Consider the following 24,460-nt stretch of genomic DNA (forward strand, 5'->3'; position numbering starts at 1 on the left):
TACTTTATAGGGTCGGAAAATTACTTTATAGGGTCGGAAATTGGAATCGGAATGACAAACTTATCACGATAATAAATTTTCACAAAATTTAATAACTTTTGTACCATTTGATTCGAAAATAATAAAATAAATTAATAAGCCAAAAACAGAAAATAAATCCAAATGTTTTAATTGCATACAAAGCTGGCATATAGGATAAGCGGGAAATTTCGAACAGGCCTTTCTGGGAAAAACGAAACAGATTTTGCAATCAGTCCTAATTACACTAAAAAAGTATTTTTAAAAAAAAAAAAAAAAATGCAAAATTTAATCTCGGAGCGAAATGGATTATGGATGTATGCAAGATTGTCTAAGGGATTTCAGTTTACTGTCAGCAGAATTTATGTTTTTTGAGTACTACAGAAACAAGACAATTTGGTTATTAATATTTTATATTAAAGTTGGTAAAATATAAAATATGTCTTGAAATTATGGTTTCCAAAAAACCGAAGAATTTAAAAAATTTAAAACCGATCGGTTTCGGACGGTTTTTTTTAAAATAATTTATTAAATATCAAGTGTTATAGAGACAAAATCAGTTAGGAAAAGCTAAATCAGAATATGAATAGCTAACAAATTTAAAATTCAAACTTGACGGGTGTTCAAGAGAGGTGTTGTCGGTTTCGGTTTTAGGCCTTGAAAAACCGAAAATAAAAATAACTTTTATTTTCGACCGTTTTTTTTAAATGAACTTTCGGATGAATCAAATAACTTACGAGCATAAACATACATTAATATATCGGGTATGGTCTCGAAAAGGTTGCTAGGTTGCTATTAGGACTAAAAAAGACAAATAAGTTTAAAAATCATTTTTATAATAGATTGCCAAAGTATTTTAAATTAAATTAGTAATAAATACAACACTATTATTTACTTTATTTAGTGAATTTTAAATAATACAACCATAGTTTGGTCATACAATCAAAATACACCTAAAAGTTGTATAAACCTTTTTATTAAAATATTAAACATTTAAAAAAAATAGAAAATGTTCATTTACATATACATACGTACTTATATATCATTGCAAAAAATAACATTTCAGAACTAATTACAAACATTTCAAAATCCATTAATTTCGCTTCTATTTGAAAATTTGGTTTCGGTAGCAAAACACTACAACAATATAAATATTTAGTTTACAGATTCAAATTAAATAATTCGCAAAAAAAATAAAAAAATATAACGGTAATGAGGTTTTTAATTTCTTTAAAACACAAACGATTTTTTTTAAGTTTAATAATTTCAATGTGTTTTTGTATTCAATGTGTACTACTACTGCATTCATAATATTCGAAATTTTAATTAAAAAAATTTATAATCAATAGTTTGAGAAAAGTATATAGAAATTTTTTCCTTAAACCATGCACAATTTTCTTTGATGGTAAAGATCTTCGCTTTAAAAAATTCGAAAGAGCCGAATTTATAATTCTTACTCGTTTTATGTAATTTACAATTTGGTGAAACTAATGGCAATGTACCTTGAACTTGTCCTGGTAGTGCGGGAGGGGCGATCAGTTGTGGTTGTCTCTGTCCTTGTTGTCCAATGCCACCCATGCCAGGTTTGCCAACGCCTGAAATGAAAATGTTAAATTGTTAAACTATTTTAGAGAACAAAAATGCTATAATATGTATGTTGCCAAAAAAAACTTTTTCACAGTGAGACAGAATCACAATATTTCAGATATAAATCGGCCATTTCAAACTGACTGTTTCGGTTGACGTGAAATTTGACATGACAGAATAGTTTTTGAAATTAAGTTTTGACGAAACCTTAGTCTTGGATATTTTGAAATATTTTACATTTATGACCGATTTCAATAAAAGATATTTCCAAAAGTAATTGTTTTTATTAAAACAATTTCGTAGTTTCGAATTTTTTCGGTCGAAAAACCTGTATAGTATTTATTCCGAAATTTTAACTAAAAAATATCCCATTTTTGGAATAATTTTTTAAACATTGAAATTCCTTTCTATCAGAACTATCTTATCGTTTTACAATAATGCATTAAACACATTCAAGACAGCAGGCTACCAACTTCAATCTGTCAAAAATAAAATGCACACGTTTATATGGAGACGATTATTTTAACGACAGCACAGCTACACGGCCACACGACTACACATGCCGATGTAGCCGAATTAGGCTAATTTCTATTTTTGTCAACTACAAAACAGAAATAGTGTTGCTAATATAATAAAAAAATGTAAATCAAATTAGTGCTTAAAAAAATATATTTTTTTACTTAATTAAGAGAAGTTTTTGATAACCATATTGAAATAAATTAATAACAGGTACATAATTAATTATAACCATATATATATTTTTACTCAAAATAATTGTTTCAATCTTAATTACTTTGGAATTTTGTACGGTTATTTTTTATTAAAGTGGCACCACTGAATTATAAATCAGCTGTTTACTTTGTAGCTGTCGTCTTTAAAATAATTCAGTAGCTGCCACACGACTACAACTGTAACCAGCAGAATTTATGTTCGTGTAGTCGTGTAGCCTGCTGTCTTGAATGTGTTTAATGCATAACGAACAATAAATTCCTATTCTGGAGATACGAAAAACAATTATGCACAGTCAAGCATTAAAAATTAATTTAAATATTCAGAATCCGATGAACACACAAAAAACTGCCAACCAATTCTGTCGTTAAAACTCCTCGTTTACGTTTATTGGAAACGAGGAGTTTCCCCATATATCTGTGGTCACAAGCAATAGCCGCCTAATTCAAAAAACATGTTTTTGAGAAAAAGACATTTGGCTATTATAACAGCACTGTTTTTTATGAAAATTTATTTCGTGAAAAATATACAATAACAACTAAAGTCATTATAAGCTACAGTAGCGATCATAAAAAATGCAATGTGATTTTCAACAGCACTGATTTTGCTCAAAAAGATATCCAATTGTCCACATCTGCTGTTTTTATATTCTTATTGATCATAGGCAATTATTGTATGACATTGTGTCCAATATTTTTTTACGTAAGGATAATTATAAAATTTTTAGTAAAAACAGTGGTAAAATTGTGCGAGCAAAAAAAATGCAACTCTACGAAAATTTACTTAATTTTTAAAATGTTGAAAAAAAATAATTATAAAAAATTGCTAAAAACTATAACAATGTTGCATTACCATCATTTACTATTAATACAAACACATTTAAGGACTTTAAAATTCAAAAGGATAAACATTTGATAAACATTTGTCTGATAGTTTTGATCTTGTACTCAGGCCATCTGGTCACAGATATTTCCTTAAATATTACATTAAAATAGTAACAAATTGCGATAGCTAGTAATCACGTAAGCTAAATATAGGATTCTATGAAATAGGAACAGTGTCAAATTTAATATTATTTACAGTTGTCTTTCGCTGTTTTGAAATTCGTTTACTTACCAAAATAAATGAATATTTGAATATGATTTCATTATTTGTAATTTTTAAAGACTACATGATGTCAAATGATTGTGAAAATATTATTTTAGCATTAAATTTCAGCAACCTTCTAACATTAACTAGTCATATCCTTTTGATCTTGAGTTCTTATGCACTCAGATTTAGGCACACCACCACAATTATTTGATTTCCTTTTCATAGAGGATTTTAAATTGTTAAAAAAATTAAAAAAAAAAATTTTAAATTTTTCTTGGCTTTCAAAAAATTCACCATGCTGAACAGAAAATGAATCATACGTTAATTATGTTATCCTTTGTAGATTTCATATCCTTGAATTTATTAGTATTAACAGTAAATTACTGTATTGTAATAGTATCATAGTTTTTAGCAATGTTTTATAATTATGTATATTTTTCAAAATTTTAAAAATCAAGTCAATTTTCTTAGTGTTGCATTTTTTTTGCTCGCACAATTTTACCACTGGTTTTACTAAAAATTTTATAATTATCCTTACGTAAAAAAATATTGGACAAAATGTTATACAATAATTGCCTATGATCAATAAGAATCAGTGCTGTTGAAAATAACATTGCATAGCGTTGCATTTTTAATGCTCGCTACTGTATTTAAACAAAATAAAATATAATTGAATGTTTTATTAAGAATATTTTGGCGCTTATTGGTCTTAAGCCAATATGTTTCTAATTAATAACTTTTTAAATATGAAAGTTGGAAGTTAGGGATTTCATGTATATATACAGTTATATGAACAGAATAATGTAGCATATCAAATCTCAAATCTTTCTTAAGTCGACTTAGGTGGTTATTGCTTATGACCACAGATATGTTCATTGTACATACAAATATATTTCAAAAATATTTTGATTCTGCCACACTGTGTGCTGATGTGTTATTATAGATTGAAGACCTTATTCATAATCAAATTTTTTATATTTATCACAGGTTTATGAAACTAATTTTGTATAGAAATTTTGTTTAATAAAAACTTTTCATAAATTTAAAAATTGATTTTGAATAAGGGGAGAATTCGAGAATATTAAAATAAATCAGAAACACAATTCAAAAAGTATTTGAAACAATTTGCGATTTTTCTATATGTGTTTCTGAATTAGCCTCTTAATATTTTGAGTTGTAACTGTGTAAATATGTATATTTTTAATACCTGTTGGCTGAACTCCGGATCCTGGTCCAAATGTCGTTCCTAAAAAAAATATTATATTTATTATACCCCAAACAATGATTGTATATCGAATATTAGTACCTGGAGTTCCTTGTTGTCCAATACCACCACTACCAGGTGCTGGTCCATAACCAGGTCCATATGATGTTCCTTGAGAAAAAACATTAAACAAATATATAAATATAGGTTTGTTTAGTAATTACCTGGTGCTCCCACTTGTCCTGCACCACCAGTACCAGGAGCGAATCCAGTACCAGGAGCGAATCCAGTACCAGGAGCAAATCCAGTTCCTGGAGCATAAGCACCATCTGTGCCGGGTCTTCCGATTTGTCCTGCACCACCAGTACCAGGAGCGAATACAGTACCGGGAGCATAAGCACCTCCTGTGCCGGGTCTTCCGATTTGTCCTGCACCACCAGTTCCAGGAACACCTGCACCTGGAGCGTAACCACCACCAATTCCAGGCTGTCCTGGTGCAAAAGATCCACCTATGCCGGGTCTACCGACTTGACTCACACCACCAGCACCAGTGTCAAAAGCACCACCTGGCAATGCTCCCGGCATTCCAATCATTGATGATGGTTTACCATCTGAATAAGATACGACATTTGCGCCCAATGTAAGGGGATCGGGTGATCCAGTAGAATATTCTTAAGAAATTATTAAACATTGCAATAAAAACATAAAACATATAGTATATTAGGTTGGCTCTAATAAAAAGTTGCGGATGTTCCCAACTAAAATAAAAGTCTAGTTAAGATACCGTTTCTTAATATTTTTTCCTGGCGTCAGTATTTGATGAGCTGGATCAAGTGCTAGAAGAGTGAAACAAATCACAAAAACCTGTTCTTTGATCCAGCTCACCAAATACTCAACCCAGTACAAACATTTTGAGAATAAACGTTCATTTTAGTTGGGATCCTTATATTTCCTCCATACAAACGGGGCCATCCTAATGAATACATAGAAACATGTAAGGAAGTCCACGTTCAATTTAATCCCTATACGAATGTTATTCAGCAAACTCATTCAAACTCATATTTATTTATTCTTTTATCTGAAATACCTATCCAAAACTGAAAAATTTTAGCTGAATGATTTTCTAATAAACAGCTGGGAAGAATATAAATTAAAAACAAGCCATATTCAGCTGTACCAAATCTTATATACCCGATTTTGACCCATTGTAGGTCTTATATACGTCGTTGCAAAGGTCTTTGAAATATCTATCATTAGATATCCATATTGTCTATATTAATGGCTTAGTAATCCAGATATAGGTCAAAAATAAAGGTTGTCCTGGTTTTTTCCTCATATCTCAGCCATTTGTGGACCGATTTTGCTGATTTTAAATAGGAAAATTCTCGAAAGCATTTCTGACAGAATTATTGAAGATTTGGAACCCGAAGATATTCTGAAAATTGATTTCAACAGACAGCCAGACGGAAATGGCTTAATCGAATCCGCTATCTATAAGTATCCAGAATATATATACTTTATTGGGTCGAAAAATTATATTGTGGAAATTACAAAAGGAATGACAAAATTATGTATATGGGGCATTTCACGTCAAGTGAACCAACTTTTGAAATCGATGTCTGTTAGTTAGTTTGGATAGTATGTTAGTTCTATTGGATAGTAATTCGGACACCATTTTTCAACAAGATCGGTCAAGAACTCTCTGAGTTATAGGAGGTCAAAATTTGACATTTTGGCCAAACAGGTGTTTTTTTTATACATATAACTAATTACTAGGGGGCGGATTTATATGCAAATGCATGTTTTTTCTCGAACGTCCAAATACAATGTAGACCAATTATCTATACGAATCGCATATTTTGCTTTAAAATGGCATCGATTTGTTAGTGCATATTTTTGCATATTTTATTGATAATGCATATTTTGTTATATTTTACTTCAAAATGCATATTTATATGCATATTATCCAAGTTTTTAATAAAATTATAATTTTTTATCGACAATGGGCAATATATTGTCGAGACACAAAGTTTTATTCGAATTGAGAAACTCGCATTAGGTTCTTTATTTCTCTATCAGCAATTGACGATTATCATATAAAAAATGTTGCTTCAAAAAAGTCTAGATTTTGTTCTAAGTATCAAAAATTCATTAGATATATCGAAACCATTCATAATTGTTTTCATTGCAATTCCGAGTTATATGAGATTTCGTTATCGAAAGATTTTTTAACTCCAAATACACAGTTACCGCTACTTACAGTCATTTCCCAGCAGTTATAGGAGACTGTCCTGAACTAGTGATTTTCTTATCATTTAGGGTGACAACCGGTTACAAAACTAGCTACGTGACTAGTTATTTTAACACGTGCATATTGTAAGCTGGGGATTATTTGACCCTTTTGGATAGCTTACAGACTAATTTTAAGTAGAAATTTATAATCGGTTATGGCCAATAGGCTAGGTTGTTGAAAATAAATAAATGAAAAAAAGAAATGCAGTACACAATTTAAAGTGACTACACTACAGATTACTTAGGGACACTTAAGTGACAATTGTCTTTACGCTAGATTACATATATGTATGTATGTAAATTGGAGTCAGCCAAGTGATCAGATATTAGTGACAATTACTGTCTATAAGGGAAACATTTACTACTTGCTTAACTGCTGGGTTATTGTGAGATCAAAATTAAGGTTGGATGCTACTTTACATCATGATCATAATATTACCGAGATTAATTAATTACTATATTAATCATAGTTAATTATTTTATGTTTCTGTACTAAAATATAAGTGCATATTTTTTAAATTTTTAGGTCATATTTTGAGTTTTTTGAAGCATATTTTATTACCTATTGTTCTTAGCAAAATGTGTCCCAAATAGTTTAGATAGCTATTTATGCAATCTTTCTAAAAAAATTAAAAAAATTTAATAAAATATTTTTGATTTTTTTTTTTTAAATCAAAAATATTTTTGACTTTTTTTTTCAAAATGGGCCCTTTTTATTTTTTTTTTTTTATTTTTTTTAAGAAAGCTTAGGTCTTTTCCTAAGCGACCTATATGGTCGCTTAGTGGGATGCGAGTGGGATATCTATCAAAAAAAATATTTTGTAACTCAAGATTTAAAATTTTTGTCAGTCAACAAAAACTTTGTTGACTTTTTTTAAAAAATGGACCCATTTTATAATTTTTTTTTTTTGCTCAGAAGAAAGCTTATGTGTTTTCCTTTAACACCCTTTTTGTCGCTTAGTGGGATGCGAGTGGGATATCTATAAAAAAAATGTTTTGTAACTCAAGACATAAAATTTTTTACTTTTTTTTGAAAAATCAAAAATTTTTTTGACTTTTTTTTCCGAAATGGACTCTTTTTTTATTAATTTTTTTTTCTCAAAAGAAAGTTTAGGTCTTTTCCTTTAAAACCTTTTTGGTCGCTTAGTGGGATGCGAGTGGGATATCTATCAAAATAAATGTTTTGTAACTCAAGACAAATGTTTTTAAATTGATTTTTTTCATATTTTTGTGTAAGTGTTTCTAAAACCTTAAAAATAAAAACCACAACAACTGACCGATAATAGCCACTGGAGGGATGCAATATGAGGCCGACCGCTATTAATTTTCCACCCCCAAAATTTGTCTGAGTTTTGTATCTTGCGGCTTTTTTAGTCAATCCTAGAGGTAGTTTTCAGCGCACGTGATTTTCATTGTTAAAATATCAGGTGCCCCAGAAACAAATTTTTGGAATCAAGTGGAAATATTTTATGGCTCTTCTCCGAAGTACCAGTTAATTTATTATTTTATGACATTTGACTTTAAGAAGTGGGTGGAGAGGTAGAAGTTGACAGGTAGGTTATGGTTTATTTTTATTATTATTTGTAACATTTGGTTAAACTAGGTACTTTAGTATGTAAGCCCTTCTTGACCCTAATAAAAGATTTTAGACTCATTCATTAAAACGTACTACCTATATGATCTTAAAAAACTATTTATTGTCATTCTGAAGACATACGGAAATCAGTTTTTTAGAAACAGCGTTAAAGTTAAGACGTGTGTTGTTTACATAAATACTTACAAAATTCAAAATGTCTACGACTTCTAAAAAGGCTAAGGTTGAAAATGAAATTTATTCGTCTTTTTGTTTTAATCCCTTTAACAAAATGAAGCACAGATCATCAGATATGCGAAATATTTCCGACGGCTTATTAAAAAAATTCCCTACGCTGTCAAAACGATTGAAAATTTGTGGATCATGCAGGAAAGAGCTCGGAAAGTTGAACGAATTACCGAATTTGAATAGTAATGAGCCTTGCGTTGAAGTTATTCCAGATGAAGACAAAAGTAATTCCGAGAACGAAGACAGAACTGTTGATGATGATGGTTATTCTAACTTTTCAAATTCAACGAATGAGTGTCGAAACCAATACCATAAGGATGCAGTAGAAGTTCTCAAATAAAAGAGAAATACAAAACGTCACAGAGTGAAGCTGAAAGAATTCAACTTCTCACGCTTGCTCCAAGAACATGGAGTTCTGCAAAAACAATGACTGAGTTTGGAACGTCTCAACGAAAAGCAAGAATTGCTAAACAATTGGTTGCTGAGCATGGGATTCTCACACTCCCAAACAAAAAGAAGGGAAAAACTTTGGAGTGCGATACTAAATCTCTAATAACTCAGTTTTATCAGCGAGATGATATGAGTCGCCTGATGCCAGGGATGAAAGACTGGATGTCTGTACGAATCGATGGCAAGAAAGTTCAAATGCAGAAGAGAATGGTTCTCTGTAACCTGAATGAATTATTCGCTACATTTCAATCTGAATACGAGGATGTCAAAATTGGATTCACAAAATTTACACAACTGAGGCCAAGGCAGGAAGCAGCGGAACTCACACAGTATGTGTTTGTATTTACCATGAAAATGTTAAATTGATGTTGAAGGAAATCAACTTAAATTACTTAAAAGATGATTCATCAGAAGATTTACACCATTACCGCGATTGCCTTAAATTGACTATGTGCCCTAATGCTACAACTTCTTGCCACTTAGGTGAATGTTCGAATTGCCCGGAAACCACATCCATGAAAGAAAATTTAATCAACTATTTTGATCGAGAATGTATTGAGGAGTTAAAATTTGAATCTTGGCTTCAGACTGAAAGATGCACACTGAAAACCATAATTTTAAATGTGGATGATTTTGTGGAAGAACTGTGTAGAGGATTGCTAAATTTGAGAACCCATGACTTTTTAGTCAAAGAGCAGTGGTCATTCTTCAAGGACTTCAAAACACATTTGAAGTCTGGTGAATTCATTATTTCATTTGATTTCAATGAAATGCAGCGAAGTATAGCCTCCAGTGCTCTCATCAAGATCGCATCTTAGATGCGACTGCTTTATTCCATTGGGCAACGAATTATTGTAAAGAAACTAAAATAGTTTTTAGTAGCAAAGAGGATCATGAGGAAACATTGAAAACACTAAAGAGCAGATTCGATGCTGCGGTAACAATCGATGGCACTGCTCAATACCATGCTTTCATACCGCTTGTCGATGGAAGACTCAAATTAAAAAAGTTTTCTGCATCTACTCAATGCGATTTCTTTCCAAAGCCAAAAAAGAAGCCAGCAGCGAAATCAGTAGCTGAATCTAATAACGCCAAGAAAGGATTGACAAAAAAAAACAGCTAATAAAGGTGACAAATAAGGAGGATAAAAGTATGGATATTTGAAAATTTAAAAACTTCATAAATTAAGTGTAAAAATAGTTATTATATAAATTGATCTATTGTGATTAAGATTAAATTTTACTAAATTATTCATCTTTTTATTATTATTATTATTATTATTATTATTATTATTATTATTATTATTATTATTATTATTATTATTATTATTATTATTATTATTATTATTATTATTATTATTATTATTATTATTATTATTATTATTATTATTATTATTATTATTATTATTATTATTATTATTATTATTATTATTATTATTATTATTATTATTATTATTATTATTATTATTATTATTATTATTATTATTATTATTATTATTATTATTATTATTATTATTATTATTATTATTATTATTATTATTATTATTATTATTATTATTATTATTATTATTATTATTATTATTATTATTATTATTATTATTATTATTATTATTATTATTATTATTATTATTATTATTATTATTATTATTATTATTATTATTATTATTATTATTATTATTATTATTATTATTATTATTATTATTATTATTATTATTATTATTATTATTATTATTATTATTATTATTATTATTATTATTATTATTATTATTATTATTATTATTATTATTATTATTATTATTATTATTATTATTATTATTATTATTATTATTATTATTATTATTATTATTATTATTATTATTATTATTATCATTATATATTAAATTAATTATTATTACAAATAAATAACAAAATTAAATTATTCAACATTTCCATAGAAAAAAAGTGATTTTTATTCCTGAGGTTAACATATTATGGTTATTACAGTATCGAGGCTATGAAATTTTAGTTGGGTATGTTACATACCATCGGAAAGGCTAATGTGTCTAGTTTCTCTGCGTAAGTTTAATTTTTAAGGTTTACACACAAATATGAAAAAAATTAAAATAGTGCAAATTTAAAAACCTTTGTCTTGAGTTACAAAACATTTATTTTGATAGATATCCCACTCGCATCCCACTAAGCGACCAAAAAGGTTTTAAAGGAAAATACCTAAGCTTTCTTTTGAGAAAAAAAATTAATAAAAAAAGAGTCCATTTTGGAAAAAAAAGTCAAAAAGGTTTTTGATTTTTCAAAAAAAAGTAAAAAATTGTATGTCTTGAGTTACAAAACATTTTTTTTAAAGATATCCCACTCGCATCCCACTAAGCGACAAAAAGGGTGTTAAAGGAAAACACATAAGCTTTCTTCTGAGCAAAAAAAAATTAAAAAATGGGTCCATTTTTTTAAAAAAAGTCAACAAAGTTTTTGATTTTGCAAAAAAATTCAAAAATTTTAAATCTTGAGTTACAAAATATTTTTTTGATAGATATCCCACTCGCATCCCACTAAGCGACCATATAGGTCGCTTAGGAAAAGACCTAAGCTTTCTTAAAAAAAATAAAAAAAAAATAAAAAGGGCCCATTTTGAAAAAAAAGTCAAAAATATTTTTGATTTAAAAAAAAAAATCAAAAATATTTTATTAAATTTTTTTAATTTTTTTTTCGAAAGATTGCATAAATAGCTATCTAAACATTTTGCTAAGAACAATAGGTAATAAGTTATATGGATAAAAAAAACACCTGTTTGGCCAAAATGTCAAATTTTGACCTCCTATAACTCAGAGAGTTCTTGATCGATCTTGTTGAAAAATGGTGTCCGAATTACTATCCAATAGAACTAACATTGGTGCAAATTTCATCGCGATCGGAAGACATCGATTTCAAAAGTTTGTTCACTTGACGTGAAATGCCCCATATATGTATACCCTTCTCACGAAGGTGAAGGGTATAAAAATAATTTAGAAGTAGCCAATAATATATTTGAAAAGAAATTAAATTAAGCGTGGACAGTTGTTATACAAATTTAGTTACCATAGACAGGACTGCCAACACCACATCCACTGCAGTCTCCACTTGAAAATTGACTTTGCGCTTGTCCCATGCCATGTGTTCCAGCTGTAATAAAATTCAAATTATTAGTGTAACTTCTAGTTGTTGACAGATATTATAAAAATATACATACAAACAGTAGATCTGGAACCACTTTGTGTAGCTTCAGCTTCTGCTTTACCATCTAGTTCAGGTTGTCCAAAATTTAAGTACTGAGATTGAGTTTGACCACGTGCACTATAAAGTAGTAATGAATAAATGGTTATAAAAAAAATAGAAAGGTCCTTCAATCAGATTGTTTCCAAACATACACGAAATATCGATCCATCAAATTAAGGAACCAAATATCAAATGGTCATGTTTCGTATGCCGAAATTAATGAGATATGTATTAAATTTAATTGTTTTATTCTCAAAATAATATCTCGTACAGCTGAGTGCCCTGGTAGACGGTTTTCAGATCTTACAATATTATCTGGAAAATTTTCAGAAAATGTCTAACATCCGTATGTTCTTACAATTTTTGTCTTGCAACGATGTCAGAAAAAGCACACTGTAAGACTATAATATTGTCAGACATCTGAAAATCGTGTGACATTGTCATATTATTGTAAGATCATTTTCAGGCACTTTTTATTGTCAGATGTGCGATGTTTATACATTTGACCTGACTTTTCCAGTCGCCAACAAACTCTGAAGCTGTAAAAAATCCTACCGCTAAAAGGTGGAATTCGTGTGGTCACACGAAAATATCAAATTTATCGAAGAAGTTAAGGCACGGCGAAGTATATGGATTTTATGGAAGGTGTCGCGGAAGCCATCCTGGTATGTAAATCTCTGCCACTCTTTCAATTGCCAAGTCAGGACAAGTCACTGCTAAACAATTCCAAATTGTTTGCTTCAAATGATTTGAAAGTTCTAGTAATGTCTAACAAGGGATCTTGCAATTTTTGCCATACTACCGTGTTAACTGATAATTTTTGTTGGCAGATAAATTGATTGTCTGACAATCATCTGGCTATGAAATTGTAAGGTTATATATAAACTTAAGTATTGTCTACTTAAATTTACAACCTTGCGGGACGCGGGTTCTTGCTATCCGATTGGCCTTAGACTTTGCATCAGTTAGTTTTAGCTAACTGATCCCTGAAAGTAGTGTTGTATTATTCGGAAATAATTATAATTTTTCTCTATCCTTAGTCCGATTTGAATGAAATTTGACATGAGCCAAGAAGTGTTGTCGAGTTTAAGTTCCCAAAGTAGAACACCTCTGGTATGTTCAATTTTTAAAACGATCCTATTTCTTCTTTTCCTCGTCGAGCACTACAAAAAACCTCGTCGTAGCTATTATCTCTTATAACTTATGCGATATTTGCATTTGGAAATTAAATTTTCAATATTTTTACCCACCTTACTCCAGTTTTTTGATAACAATGGGTCTAAATATTCCCGATTTTCTCCACTTTTCTTTTGGAAACAACAAATGTATTTGTCAAACAAAAAAATAATTGTTTAAAAATCGTGACTGAATCCATAGTTATATGCATTTAAAATTTTGTTTAAGATTTTTTGCTAGTTTTTAGGAAAAAATTGTTTTTTTTTCTTTTTAAGTTAATTTATACTTTTTGAAAAGCTACCCAGCAAAAATTTTGTGAATTTTTGTAATGACAACTAGTTATTTCATGCATTCTTTTGTAAGGAGTGGTGGTTACCCAGCACATTATTTTATTTACTAGAATAAGTACTTATTTTTATACAGGCTGGTAATGAACTTTTGCATTTAGCACAGCTATCTAGTGTGTTTGACTGGAAAACGGGAGGTTAGTGGTTCGCCACCTGTCAAAGCCATTAATTTTTTTGTTCATTTCATATTCATTTATATGTTGATGTTAAAACTATTGTTAACTTCCAATAAAATAACTCGTACATGGAGCAGTGAGTTAGCAGCTTGACTATCAAACACAAGCAAATAATGTGACTGTTCGATTCCCACACAAGGCAATATTTTTTGTGTTTTTTTTTAGCTACATATTCTTGTTGTGAATTTACTACTTATTTCTCAACTGATTGTAAGTACATTTGTAAGCTTGACCCCTGAATTTTTTAAAAATCTCGAACAACAGTAAGTAGTGTTTCAGTGAAATAATAAGTAGTTATCGCTTTGCTCCAATTATACTTTCTGGCTTACTAGGTAAGTAAAGTATTTGCTGGGTAATTTTACACTAAATATTTTAAATGAAATTTTTGATACCGAGGGGACCAGATCCATCCAAAAAAGGCCTATTTTTTATATAAAATTCAACTTTAGGTTAAAATTCTCAAATCACATAGACGATATGAAAATATAGTAACCCATTTTAGATTCTATATATTGTTACGTTTTAACCTTTTCAAAATGTTTGTTTATTTCCCTTAAATAAACCGGATACTTTTGATTGCAAATAAAAGCCGTTTAGTAGTTTGAAAATTGTAACAACTCTTTATTTATTTAAAATGTACAACAACATAATTAAATAGTCACTCAATGTTTTTTATATACGTTTATAAATTCGCAGAAATACAGACACACTTTATAATGTACACGAATTCACTTGAAAAACACAGCACACTTTAAGGCACTCTGTTGATGTTTATTCGAATAGCGTCTCTGATAAACTCACTAACGACTGCGACCTCTGCCACTATTTATAACACTGTCATCTGCACTCTAGATGGCTCTTTAACTGTCAAAGCTCGTATATTCTAGAGATTTCTAATACATACGCCATCTGTGGTGTACTTTCTACAATGTTCTTTAACTAAATATTCGAATTTGAATATACGGTCGCAGCAAACAGCGTTGCCATACATACGATCAATGGTCAACTGAAAGCTTTTATTCAATGTTAATAATGCCCACAGATATGTTACAGTTTGCTATTACAGCACTGCTATTTGAAAGCATTATGCTACTTTTAAATCAGCCGTTAAAATCGTTATATTTGAATTCAAGTACAATTTCGTAACAATATGTATTTTTTTTTTAAATCGGAACACAGACTAAGAAATAGGATCGTTTTAAAAATTTAACATACCCGAGGTGTCCTATATTCGGGACCCCTGAAAGCACCCCTGGTGGGCCTTCATTGCACACGTCAAATTTCATTCAAATCGAACTAAGGGCTTAGAAGTTACAGATATATTTCCCTCTTTTTTTCTATAACACTGTGCGTTGTTATATTTCAAAATAGCATTTCTTCAGATTTTTATTTGTATCGCTTAAAAATAATGGATCTTAAGGATCAATCGGCTCAGAAAGCGATTACAAATTTTTTGATTAAACGTACACGCTGTTCAGTTAAACCTGAAAAAAATTTGGGAGGGCTTCTTTAACCAATGATTGTGTTTTTACTAATGGATTATGAACTGTCAATTTTGTTAGCACTGCTGAACTTTTCAGTCAAATCAGATATGCATTCATCAAAATTGTTGATATAAATATGTCAATACTTTAAAATTTATAATAAAAATAACAAGTAAGAGTGCTATATTCGATGTAATTTTACCCATTTTCAATTTCAGACCATTTCTGATCCAAAAAGAACATTTGTGGGACATTTCTATGTCCTTTCTCTATTCAATATTGTGTCTTCAACAGAATGAAGGACAGACGGTCGAGCATTGCTAGATCGTTTTAGAATTGCATTAGGATCCAGATTTAATCTTTTGTGGGTGTTCGACAATTATCTCGAAGTGTTACAAACACAATGAAAAAATCAATTACAATCCACTTTTTTGGTGGTTGATATAATTATAATTCTTTTTATGAGAATTTTAAAAGACAACAAAATTTAACACTGGTGGTTTTCTATACGGATTTTTGTTAATTCGAATTTTTCATTATTTTGGTTATGTGATGATTTATCATGTTTAATAATTGATAATTGATTACTACAATATCAATTATTGATTTCAACTTACAAGCTTCTTTTGGATCTTTGAACTTCATCCATATATTCAATATTTTCATCATTTCCAGCAGATTTCTGAAAAGTAATAAAAAAAAACACACATTATTTTAAAAATCTGTTGAAACATTCATATTTCTTTTTAATTATAATTCAAAACAACCTTGAATTATTTGTATTACATTTATTTATGTACAATAAATATTAAATAATAATTATACTGCTTACTAAATTAGACTACTTGTATGTTTGTATGTTTATTAGTCTCTTAGTTTTCAAATTAATTTCAAAAATATCTGATTAAGTGTTTCAAATAGTAAGTTCATCTTTAATGTCAACTTTATCAACAAGAAGACCTACTTTTTCAGTTGTTCACGGATTAATTACACGCATCACTGTGTTTGCTGTGCTTTAAAACTGATTCAATTTTATTGTTTTTTTTTTTTTGTATTTCTTGTTCTAATTAATTTTTTTCTAAAATATACATGACCTTGGTCTTTCATTTCTTTCGACGCAGCAAACTATTAAACTCTTATCATAGATCTTTGTAATTTCCTGTTCAATTTCAAATTGAGTGCGACCGCAATAGAAACGGATGTTTTGAAAGGCAGAAATAAATTGAATATACGGTGCAACCTCGCGTCGGCTATTGCCAAATTTTGTAGTATCTAACTTAGCTTTGCATTCGTTTCATATCTTATATTATGCAAATTATTTATCAAGGAGGGCGGGCTACCGATTCCAAACGGATAAACGTTATCGCTAATTTGAATTATGTCGGTAACGGTATTTGCTGTTATTTATGTAACGCTAGCTTAGCGGTAACAGTAATATACATATGTATCAAATTTAGGGTGGATCAATTATTGTGGTCCACAGGCGTATAGCAAAAACGTAATCTACGAAAAATTCTAAGAAAATTTCACCAATAAACTATGGGTCCAAAATCAAAACCTAGCTCCCGCTGATCGGCGCAAATATTTGAATAATAAAATCAATATAACCCCATCTTTTTGATGGTGGGTATAGAAATAGAACCATTACTGCTTCGAATTTATAATTCATGATTTTTGTTCAAGATGAGCTTCTTTGCTGCATTTATGTAAGCTTTTGCAGCGAGTAGCTATAATAGAAGCATTGCATTGTTTCCGTAAATTTCTATTGCATCCCAATGAGAATTATATTTAGAATTTTATCGCCAATATAGCTGATATTTTAAAAATAAATTTCGACACTCCGTAGGCCCGCCATATCTAAAAAACCATAAAAACATCGAGCAAAATTAAAAAAATAAATCAATAAACCTGAATATCTCTACAACTAATAGAGATAACCTATACTTGTAAGCCTATTTTTTGTAGAACTTCTCTGGGACTATTTATATTTAAAATGTCAGCTCATTCGGATCATAAATGGATTTTTGAGGAGGACGCGACCAACTTTGAGGAGCTACGCACTGGCGCCCATTATTGCTGGAAAGCTGAACAAACGTAAATCAACTCGAAATCACCTCAGCTCAAAGCATGTGAAATTTCGTAACAATATCTGAAATAGTTCCCAAGATACGGAATTATTTCCAAAAAAAAGTTTCTAAAAAGTTCTCCTTAACATTTAGATTTTTGATAAAAACCATCTGGTAACGTTAAGCATTACAAACACATATTGTGGTGTAGGATATTAATGCCCCCAGGGGGAACGGAACTGACAACTAAACTATTTATGTGATTGTTTTTTCTGGAATTTATGGGACCTATCACTTTGATAATTTTGGCCATGGAGGGGTAAAATAAAACATTTGAGATACTCTGTGACATGATAAGGTACTATTGCCCGTAACTTCAACAAATATATAAAAAAATAACCAGCAGATAAATTTACCTAAAAGGTAACATGACATTAATTTCAAATCAATATCTACGGTAAAAAAATAGCAAATATTTTTACTCCATAAGCTCTAATAGATATCTGATAGATTACGGGCATAACCCAAACAAACAGTTGAATTAATTACATGTCAGCAAAATAACTAAAATAAAATCGCTCACAATCAAAAACGATAAATTACCCAAATGAAAAATAAGCTAAATTTATGGAAAAAATTCCATAGCCGTAAGTTTTTCCTGTATAACCGGACTTTTGTCATAAGGAAGGAGTTTCTCCTCTGGGATATGACGAAAGTTAGCTTCGTTTATTAAAGATTTATTACTTAGAAAGCCCTCAACATAAAATTTAAATTCATTGAGATTTGATTATAAAATATTTAGTCGTGTGGTGTATTTAATAATTATTTTTTATACCCATTACTAAGAAGAGGGTTATATGGATTTTTTACATACAATATCGGAATATCGGTTGAGCAATTTTAATTTGTGCGAGCTCATTTTGAACACCTACTTTAGCATAAACGCCTTTTAAAAAATATGTATATTTGTATGTTTAATGAAAGTTATACGTATGATGATATATGAGGAAAACACTTAAAATTTTATGTTTTTTCTACACACAGAAAACAAATTGGTTGGAAAACGGTTACTATTACGAAAATTTTATAAAAGTAACCAAAATATTGTTTTCATAACTAAAAATTCATAAATTCAATAGTTTTTCCGTATTTATAGCTGCGGAAACATAGCTATAATGGAATTGTTGTTACTACAATAGCAACATTAGTTATTATAATCAATTTGTATTTGGTTAAAATAAATTCAACGAAATCGGCAGACACAACCTAATTAAATTCTCCTCTTAGTACTAAATATTGGTTATTGCAATCATAAACTTGTTCGTATTCAAAGAATTTACGTTTTAACTATATTTTCAGTTGTAGTTATTAATAAATTTACGAATTGTTCCCAACCGACAAAAGATTACGTAAACCCAATAATGTAAATTTGTTTGACTTTTTTTAAAATAATAAAATATTAAAACATAAATATCTTTAAATCTGCAATTGTTAACATAAAAAATTAAAATGTGTTAAAAAAGAAATAAATGTGAATTCGGTAGATAGCGGTAGGTCTTTTTTGGAATATAAAGGGTAAATATGCTATGTATGTATATTTTTTCAAAGGAAATGTATTTTAAAAGATATTCATCTTGAAAACGGAATGGATTATGTGGAATCTGTAGTAGATTGCAGACAAAAGATGATGGAAATTTAAATGGATTGATTTACTCCCTGACGAATAATGGCCGAAATAATGGTAAATTTTAACATATTCCTTAAAAATCATTGTTTAAACAGTTTTGTAAATTCTCCTCAGGAATTCTATAAACTTTGACCCACATGAGGATCGTTATGAAAACCTACATCATTAAGTGCTTACATATGCATTTGTGCAGAAGCACATAAAGAGCTGCCTTTAGAAACATCGCGTTCCATTTTCGACAGCGTTATTAAAGGGTAAAGGTAAATGTGCAATTATGCACTTATTGAACATATTAATTCATTGTCTCATTTGCCTAGATCAAGAAACTCTAGCTATAACATTTTTACAGACATTTTCCGATAAATGTCGAAATATTGGCTGTTTGTTTACCGATACCTGTTGGCGAGTCAATACTTTACAAGATTATAAATCCATTGTGGAATGTCGTTTTGCCGACTATAGATTCTGGAATTTTTACATTGTATATACTTAGTTTGACTTAATTCCTGATAATGAAGGTCCGAAATGAAGGTAACATAACTTATGACTTTTGGGATATGCTTTAAAAAACATTCATTGTCTTTATTATTCTCGTCAGGAATTCCACATGAAGATTCTACATACATCAGCCGTTTTGAAAAATTACCTCATTTTGCCGATGTACATAAAGCTGCCATAAAATCCATGTTTGGCTGCCAAATTTTAAAATTCAGCTGCTTTAGTGATTTTCTAAATAGTCTTTACGTATTCATACAAGTATAAATATGCGTTTATTTGCAATTGTTTCCCTATTAACGTTAATAAAACATGCATAACTTTACAAAATAATATTTTTTTACTTGGGTTATATATTAAATTCGTAAGTATTCCAACCGAATAAGTTTGTTATTAGCAGTTGTGACTATCAATATATTCAGTAACTACAACTGAACAATGTGATAGTGCATGCAACCGACAGAATTCGATTGGCGACAAATTCGGTTGTGACAACGAATCTGTTTTCTCTGTGTATTTATTTTAAATCCGAACCAAGTTTTTCATACATATATGTATTTTGATTCAAAACTTTTTACCGGCTCATCATATTTTGTTTATTTTTGGACACATCGGCTTTGTAGGCCTAATTGTTAAGGTTTTATTGTGTTTTAATTATTCTTAAACATTGGACGGATGTATATTGCTCGTTTTATTTAAGTGATACCTTTTTCTAACTTTTACGTTCTTTAATAAATTAATGTATACATATTAGGTTAAATTTTTCCTTTGTTAGAATAATACCATCACTTATATAAATTTTAAGGTCATGTTCTTATTCTATTTCATCAATATCACTGTCAACAGTCAACTCTGAGTTGACATTTTGATTAGGATAATTGGTTAATATTTCTGGCAATATTTCGTATCTGGACCATACAGTGTGATACAAAACAATTATTTTCAAAGGTTTTGGAGAAAAACTTGGTTTCGATTATACAGGAAATTGTAAGGGAAAACTTGAACTTAAACCGTGATTTGGGGCAAATCCATTCGATTTGAATGAACGCCATAGAAGACATAACTACTTATTTAAATTTAGAATTATGAAATATTTAAAAAACATGAACAATTAAAATAAATATATTTTTCGTTTTATTCGATTACACAGGTCAACGCAAAAAATTGGCTTCACTAACCACTACAACAGATTTGATGCATCATGGTTACTTAAGTACAAAAATTATAAAATTTTTGAATTCTATGGATAGATTTTTTTAAAAATATTTTTTTTTCTAAAATTGTGAATTTTTTTAGATTTTTCTCCACATAATTTATGATAACTCAAAAAGGGTTAGTCCGATATTATTGAAAGTTCAAATTTACATAATCTTTAATCTGTTTATATATCAGTAGTTTCATCAAAAATCGAAAAAGGGAGAATTTGTTAGCAAAGCCGCATTTGTGGAAAAACGTTTAAAAAAATTACAATTTTACAAAAAAAAAATAAAAAAAAACTTCTCCATAGAACTTAAAATTTGGACTATATTTGTACTACTGGAACCACAATACATCAAAATTGTGTAGTGGTTTAAAAAGCCTGTAAAATTTTTTTGATTGTGTTGCCTGTGTTATTCTTCATAAAATTATTCGAAATATTCGTTATTTGAAAATGGGTATTTTTAAATTCTTCGGATAATTATTCATAATAAATTGTTCGATTAACCCTAGTAGGTAGATACTGTTGTGGCTAGTTAATTATGATCAAAATTGTTTACTAAATTCCATGTGATTCTCAATTAATTTTTCAAATATTTCCACAAATATGTATGCATAAGGATGTTTTAACTTGTGTGTTTTATTCAACTGTGTCAATTCATATACATATATTCACCACGAACACAGAAGATTTTTCTACAACTTGACCAACGTTTTTTTTTTTTTTTTTTAAATAAACATATTTTCTAACATTTATATCATTACATTTTTATTATTATAAAATATTCGGACCAAATTTTGTGTTTATTAACAGCGGATGTTCGCTGAGGTGGGTCATATATATTCCTGATCCATATATGTTGTACCTATTTGTCCAAACATTTTTGAGAAAGAAAAATATTAATAATAAGTTTCATATCCTTAGGTCCTTTAGCTCTATAGCACTTAAAATTCAGTTGATGAAAAAAATTCAAGTATTTGTCCTAAATAGTTGGCCGCCAATGTACATATTGGAAATTTTAACAATAAGTGACATATGGGCAATTCCACGAGAATAGCTACCACGACTGAAAACACAAAAACCCTTGAAACTTTTTTTCAAGATGATTTGAATAGAAGAAAATAATAAAATGTTACTATGTGTAAGTTTTTAGATCATATTACAACATTTTAAAGACAAAAATAACAGTTTAAACTGATTATATTTAATTTTTTAATGTTTATGGTTTTTTCATGCGAAAAATTTTATATGCTGTTTGACAGCTCGCTGTTGCTTTTAATTTCGTGCGAAAGAAGTGCTGCGTATGTTATTTCGTGTGGAAAAATAAGGTTGCCAGATTTATTTCACATGTTTTCCACAATAAAAACAGAGTACTGCTTTTGCGAAATTATTTCGCATATATTTCATTCCAAATATTTTATATGGAGTTTGACAGCATTTCGCACGAAATTTTGAACAGAGTACCTAGCTTTAGGCTAAAATTGCGGCGAAAACTAGGCTCCCAATTAGCTTGTAGTATGAAATGAATTTGACTCTGATTGTTTTTTTTGCTATTGTCAAATTGTTTATTGAAACCGAATGTATATTTTCTGTTCACTTTTTTTAGTTTTTGTATACATACATATATTTACAGAATATATATTGTTTTATTATCACGTGTCACGTACGATATTAAATTTTATTTATTAAAAAATCATCCAAAGATTGGTTTTATTTAATAGAAAACTATTTCGTTTAGTGTAAGAAATTAAAATAAAACATAACGCCTGTCACGATTCGAATATTTTCGCATATTTCTACATGTACCTCAAAATGAGTTCAGTTTTATGTTACGTACGTATACCCTTATTTCGCTCAATATTTTGGACAACAATATTTCGAAAGAACTTTTTATTATTTTAGTACCCTCTGAATGGAACATAAAGACCAAATTATTTTTCAGATACTCTTATTTTTGCAAATTTCTATTCCACTCTATAGGCGTACAAATGTCATGTACGATGATATGGAATTGCCCATATTGGAATAAGGAACATATTGGACTATTCACCTTACTGAATACAATAATTAATATGACTATACAAAAAATCTAAAAAGTCTGGATAAAATTTTACTTGAATTTTTCGATACCTACTTTCTACCCGATCTAATGTTAGCTACATGTTCCAGCCATACACAATATAGATATCAAAATAAACATTACATTGCACTATGGCTGAATTTTTAAATTTCGCTGCAAAAACTCGATTTTTCAACATCATATTTTTCAACATTTTGCCAATTTTGCATAAATTTATTCTAATTCGTGTTATCAATTGTGAAGCAATATAATTTGTATTAAATAAAACTTTGTTTTCCAAAATATGCATTCAATAAAATAAATCTTTGAATATGGATTTTATTACTCGAGGTGTGTTGTAAAGATATTTTGTAAATGTTTGTATTTAGCACTTATTTTGATGTTTTTACTGGGTCATCTTTTTGTGAAATTGTGAATAGTGTTATCGTCCTTTGTGGAGTAGAACTCCTGTGTATAACAACCGATAAAGGAGTTTCCTATATCAAGTTATTCGTGGGAAACTAAGGTTTAATGCCATATAATTTTGCAAATACATAATAGCAAACTCACGATTTAATTCTGCTTTTGCAAAAGTTAAGTTAATATGGGAGGCCCACAGACAAACTGATACCACTTTCATAATTTTGTCTAAGGTTTATGGAAATGTATCTACCAAATTATAAAGGGAGTGTTTTAGTAAATATAGTTCTGTAAGCCTACTTCAAAAATTGGGCGTGGACCGCTCATTATTTCTCAAATCAAATATTTTGACAGTAGAAGACTGCATACAAAATTTGGTGAGGCTAGCTTGCCAGGAAATAGTTTTTGCCGCAACTTGGGGTTTTTCTAAAATACAACATTTCACGCAAAAAATTTTATTTATTTTAAAGCTTTCTTTGTGAATAACATTTTTATAGCTTTATAATGTATTATGGATATGCAATAAATTTAAAAAAGTAGTTATTACATAATGGAAAGTTTATTGTTTTAAAACTTTATAGATATTTTAGGTACAAACTTTGTGTCTTGAATATACATATATCTAATATCAGATCGGGATGAAAATAGGTTTTCAAAAATTCTAATAAAATTTTAATAGATTGGATTTCAAATAACATAAAAATCCATTTCGGAAAAATTATTTTAAAATTTAAAAAAATTAAAAATTTTACGAAAATTACAAAATTTCGGAATTGCAACCGTCTTTCAAAGAAATATCTTTCACATGGTATTAATATTTCATATATTTCCTTTGAGAGAATTATGAGAACAATCATAAAAACCATAAAATGGACCTTTTTATCCTTTATACTGAACCCAGTTATCCACAAAT

At 29.1% G+C, this 24,460-nt stretch overlaps 1 protein-coding gene across 3 annotated transcripts in view; it reads right to left on the reverse strand.

The window, feature by feature from the left end:
* Nucleotides 1-24,460, reverse strand: part of prc (pericardin) — a 32,885-nt gene that overhangs the window by 7,034 nt on the left and 1,391 nt on the right. For all 3 annotated transcript variants that reach the window (XM_065504111.1, XM_065504112.1, XM_065504110.1), the window contains exons 3-9: nucleotides 16,240-16,304; nucleotides 12,414-12,517; nucleotides 12,263-12,346; nucleotides 4,855-5,301; nucleotides 4,733-4,801; nucleotides 4,634-4,672; nucleotides 1,521-1,613 (exon numbers count right to left, since the gene is read on the reverse strand). In XM_065504111.1, the coding sequence (XP_065360183.1) occupies nucleotides 1,521-1,613; nucleotides 4,634-4,672; nucleotides 4,733-4,801; nucleotides 4,855-5,301; nucleotides 12,263-12,346; nucleotides 12,414-12,517; nucleotides 16,240-16,304 (901 nt within the window). The remainder of the gene's footprint in view (nucleotides 1-1,520; nucleotides 1,614-4,633; nucleotides 4,673-4,732; nucleotides 4,802-4,854; nucleotides 5,302-12,262; nucleotides 12,347-12,413; nucleotides 12,518-16,239; nucleotides 16,305-24,460) is intronic.

This window comes from Calliphora vicina, chromosome 3, assembly GCF_958450345.1.
Source record: "Calliphora vicina chromosome 3, idCalVici1.1, whole genome shotgun sequence".
In the NCBI taxonomy this organism is placed as follows: Eukaryota; Metazoa; Arthropoda; class Insecta; order Diptera; family Calliphoridae; genus Calliphora; species Calliphora vicina.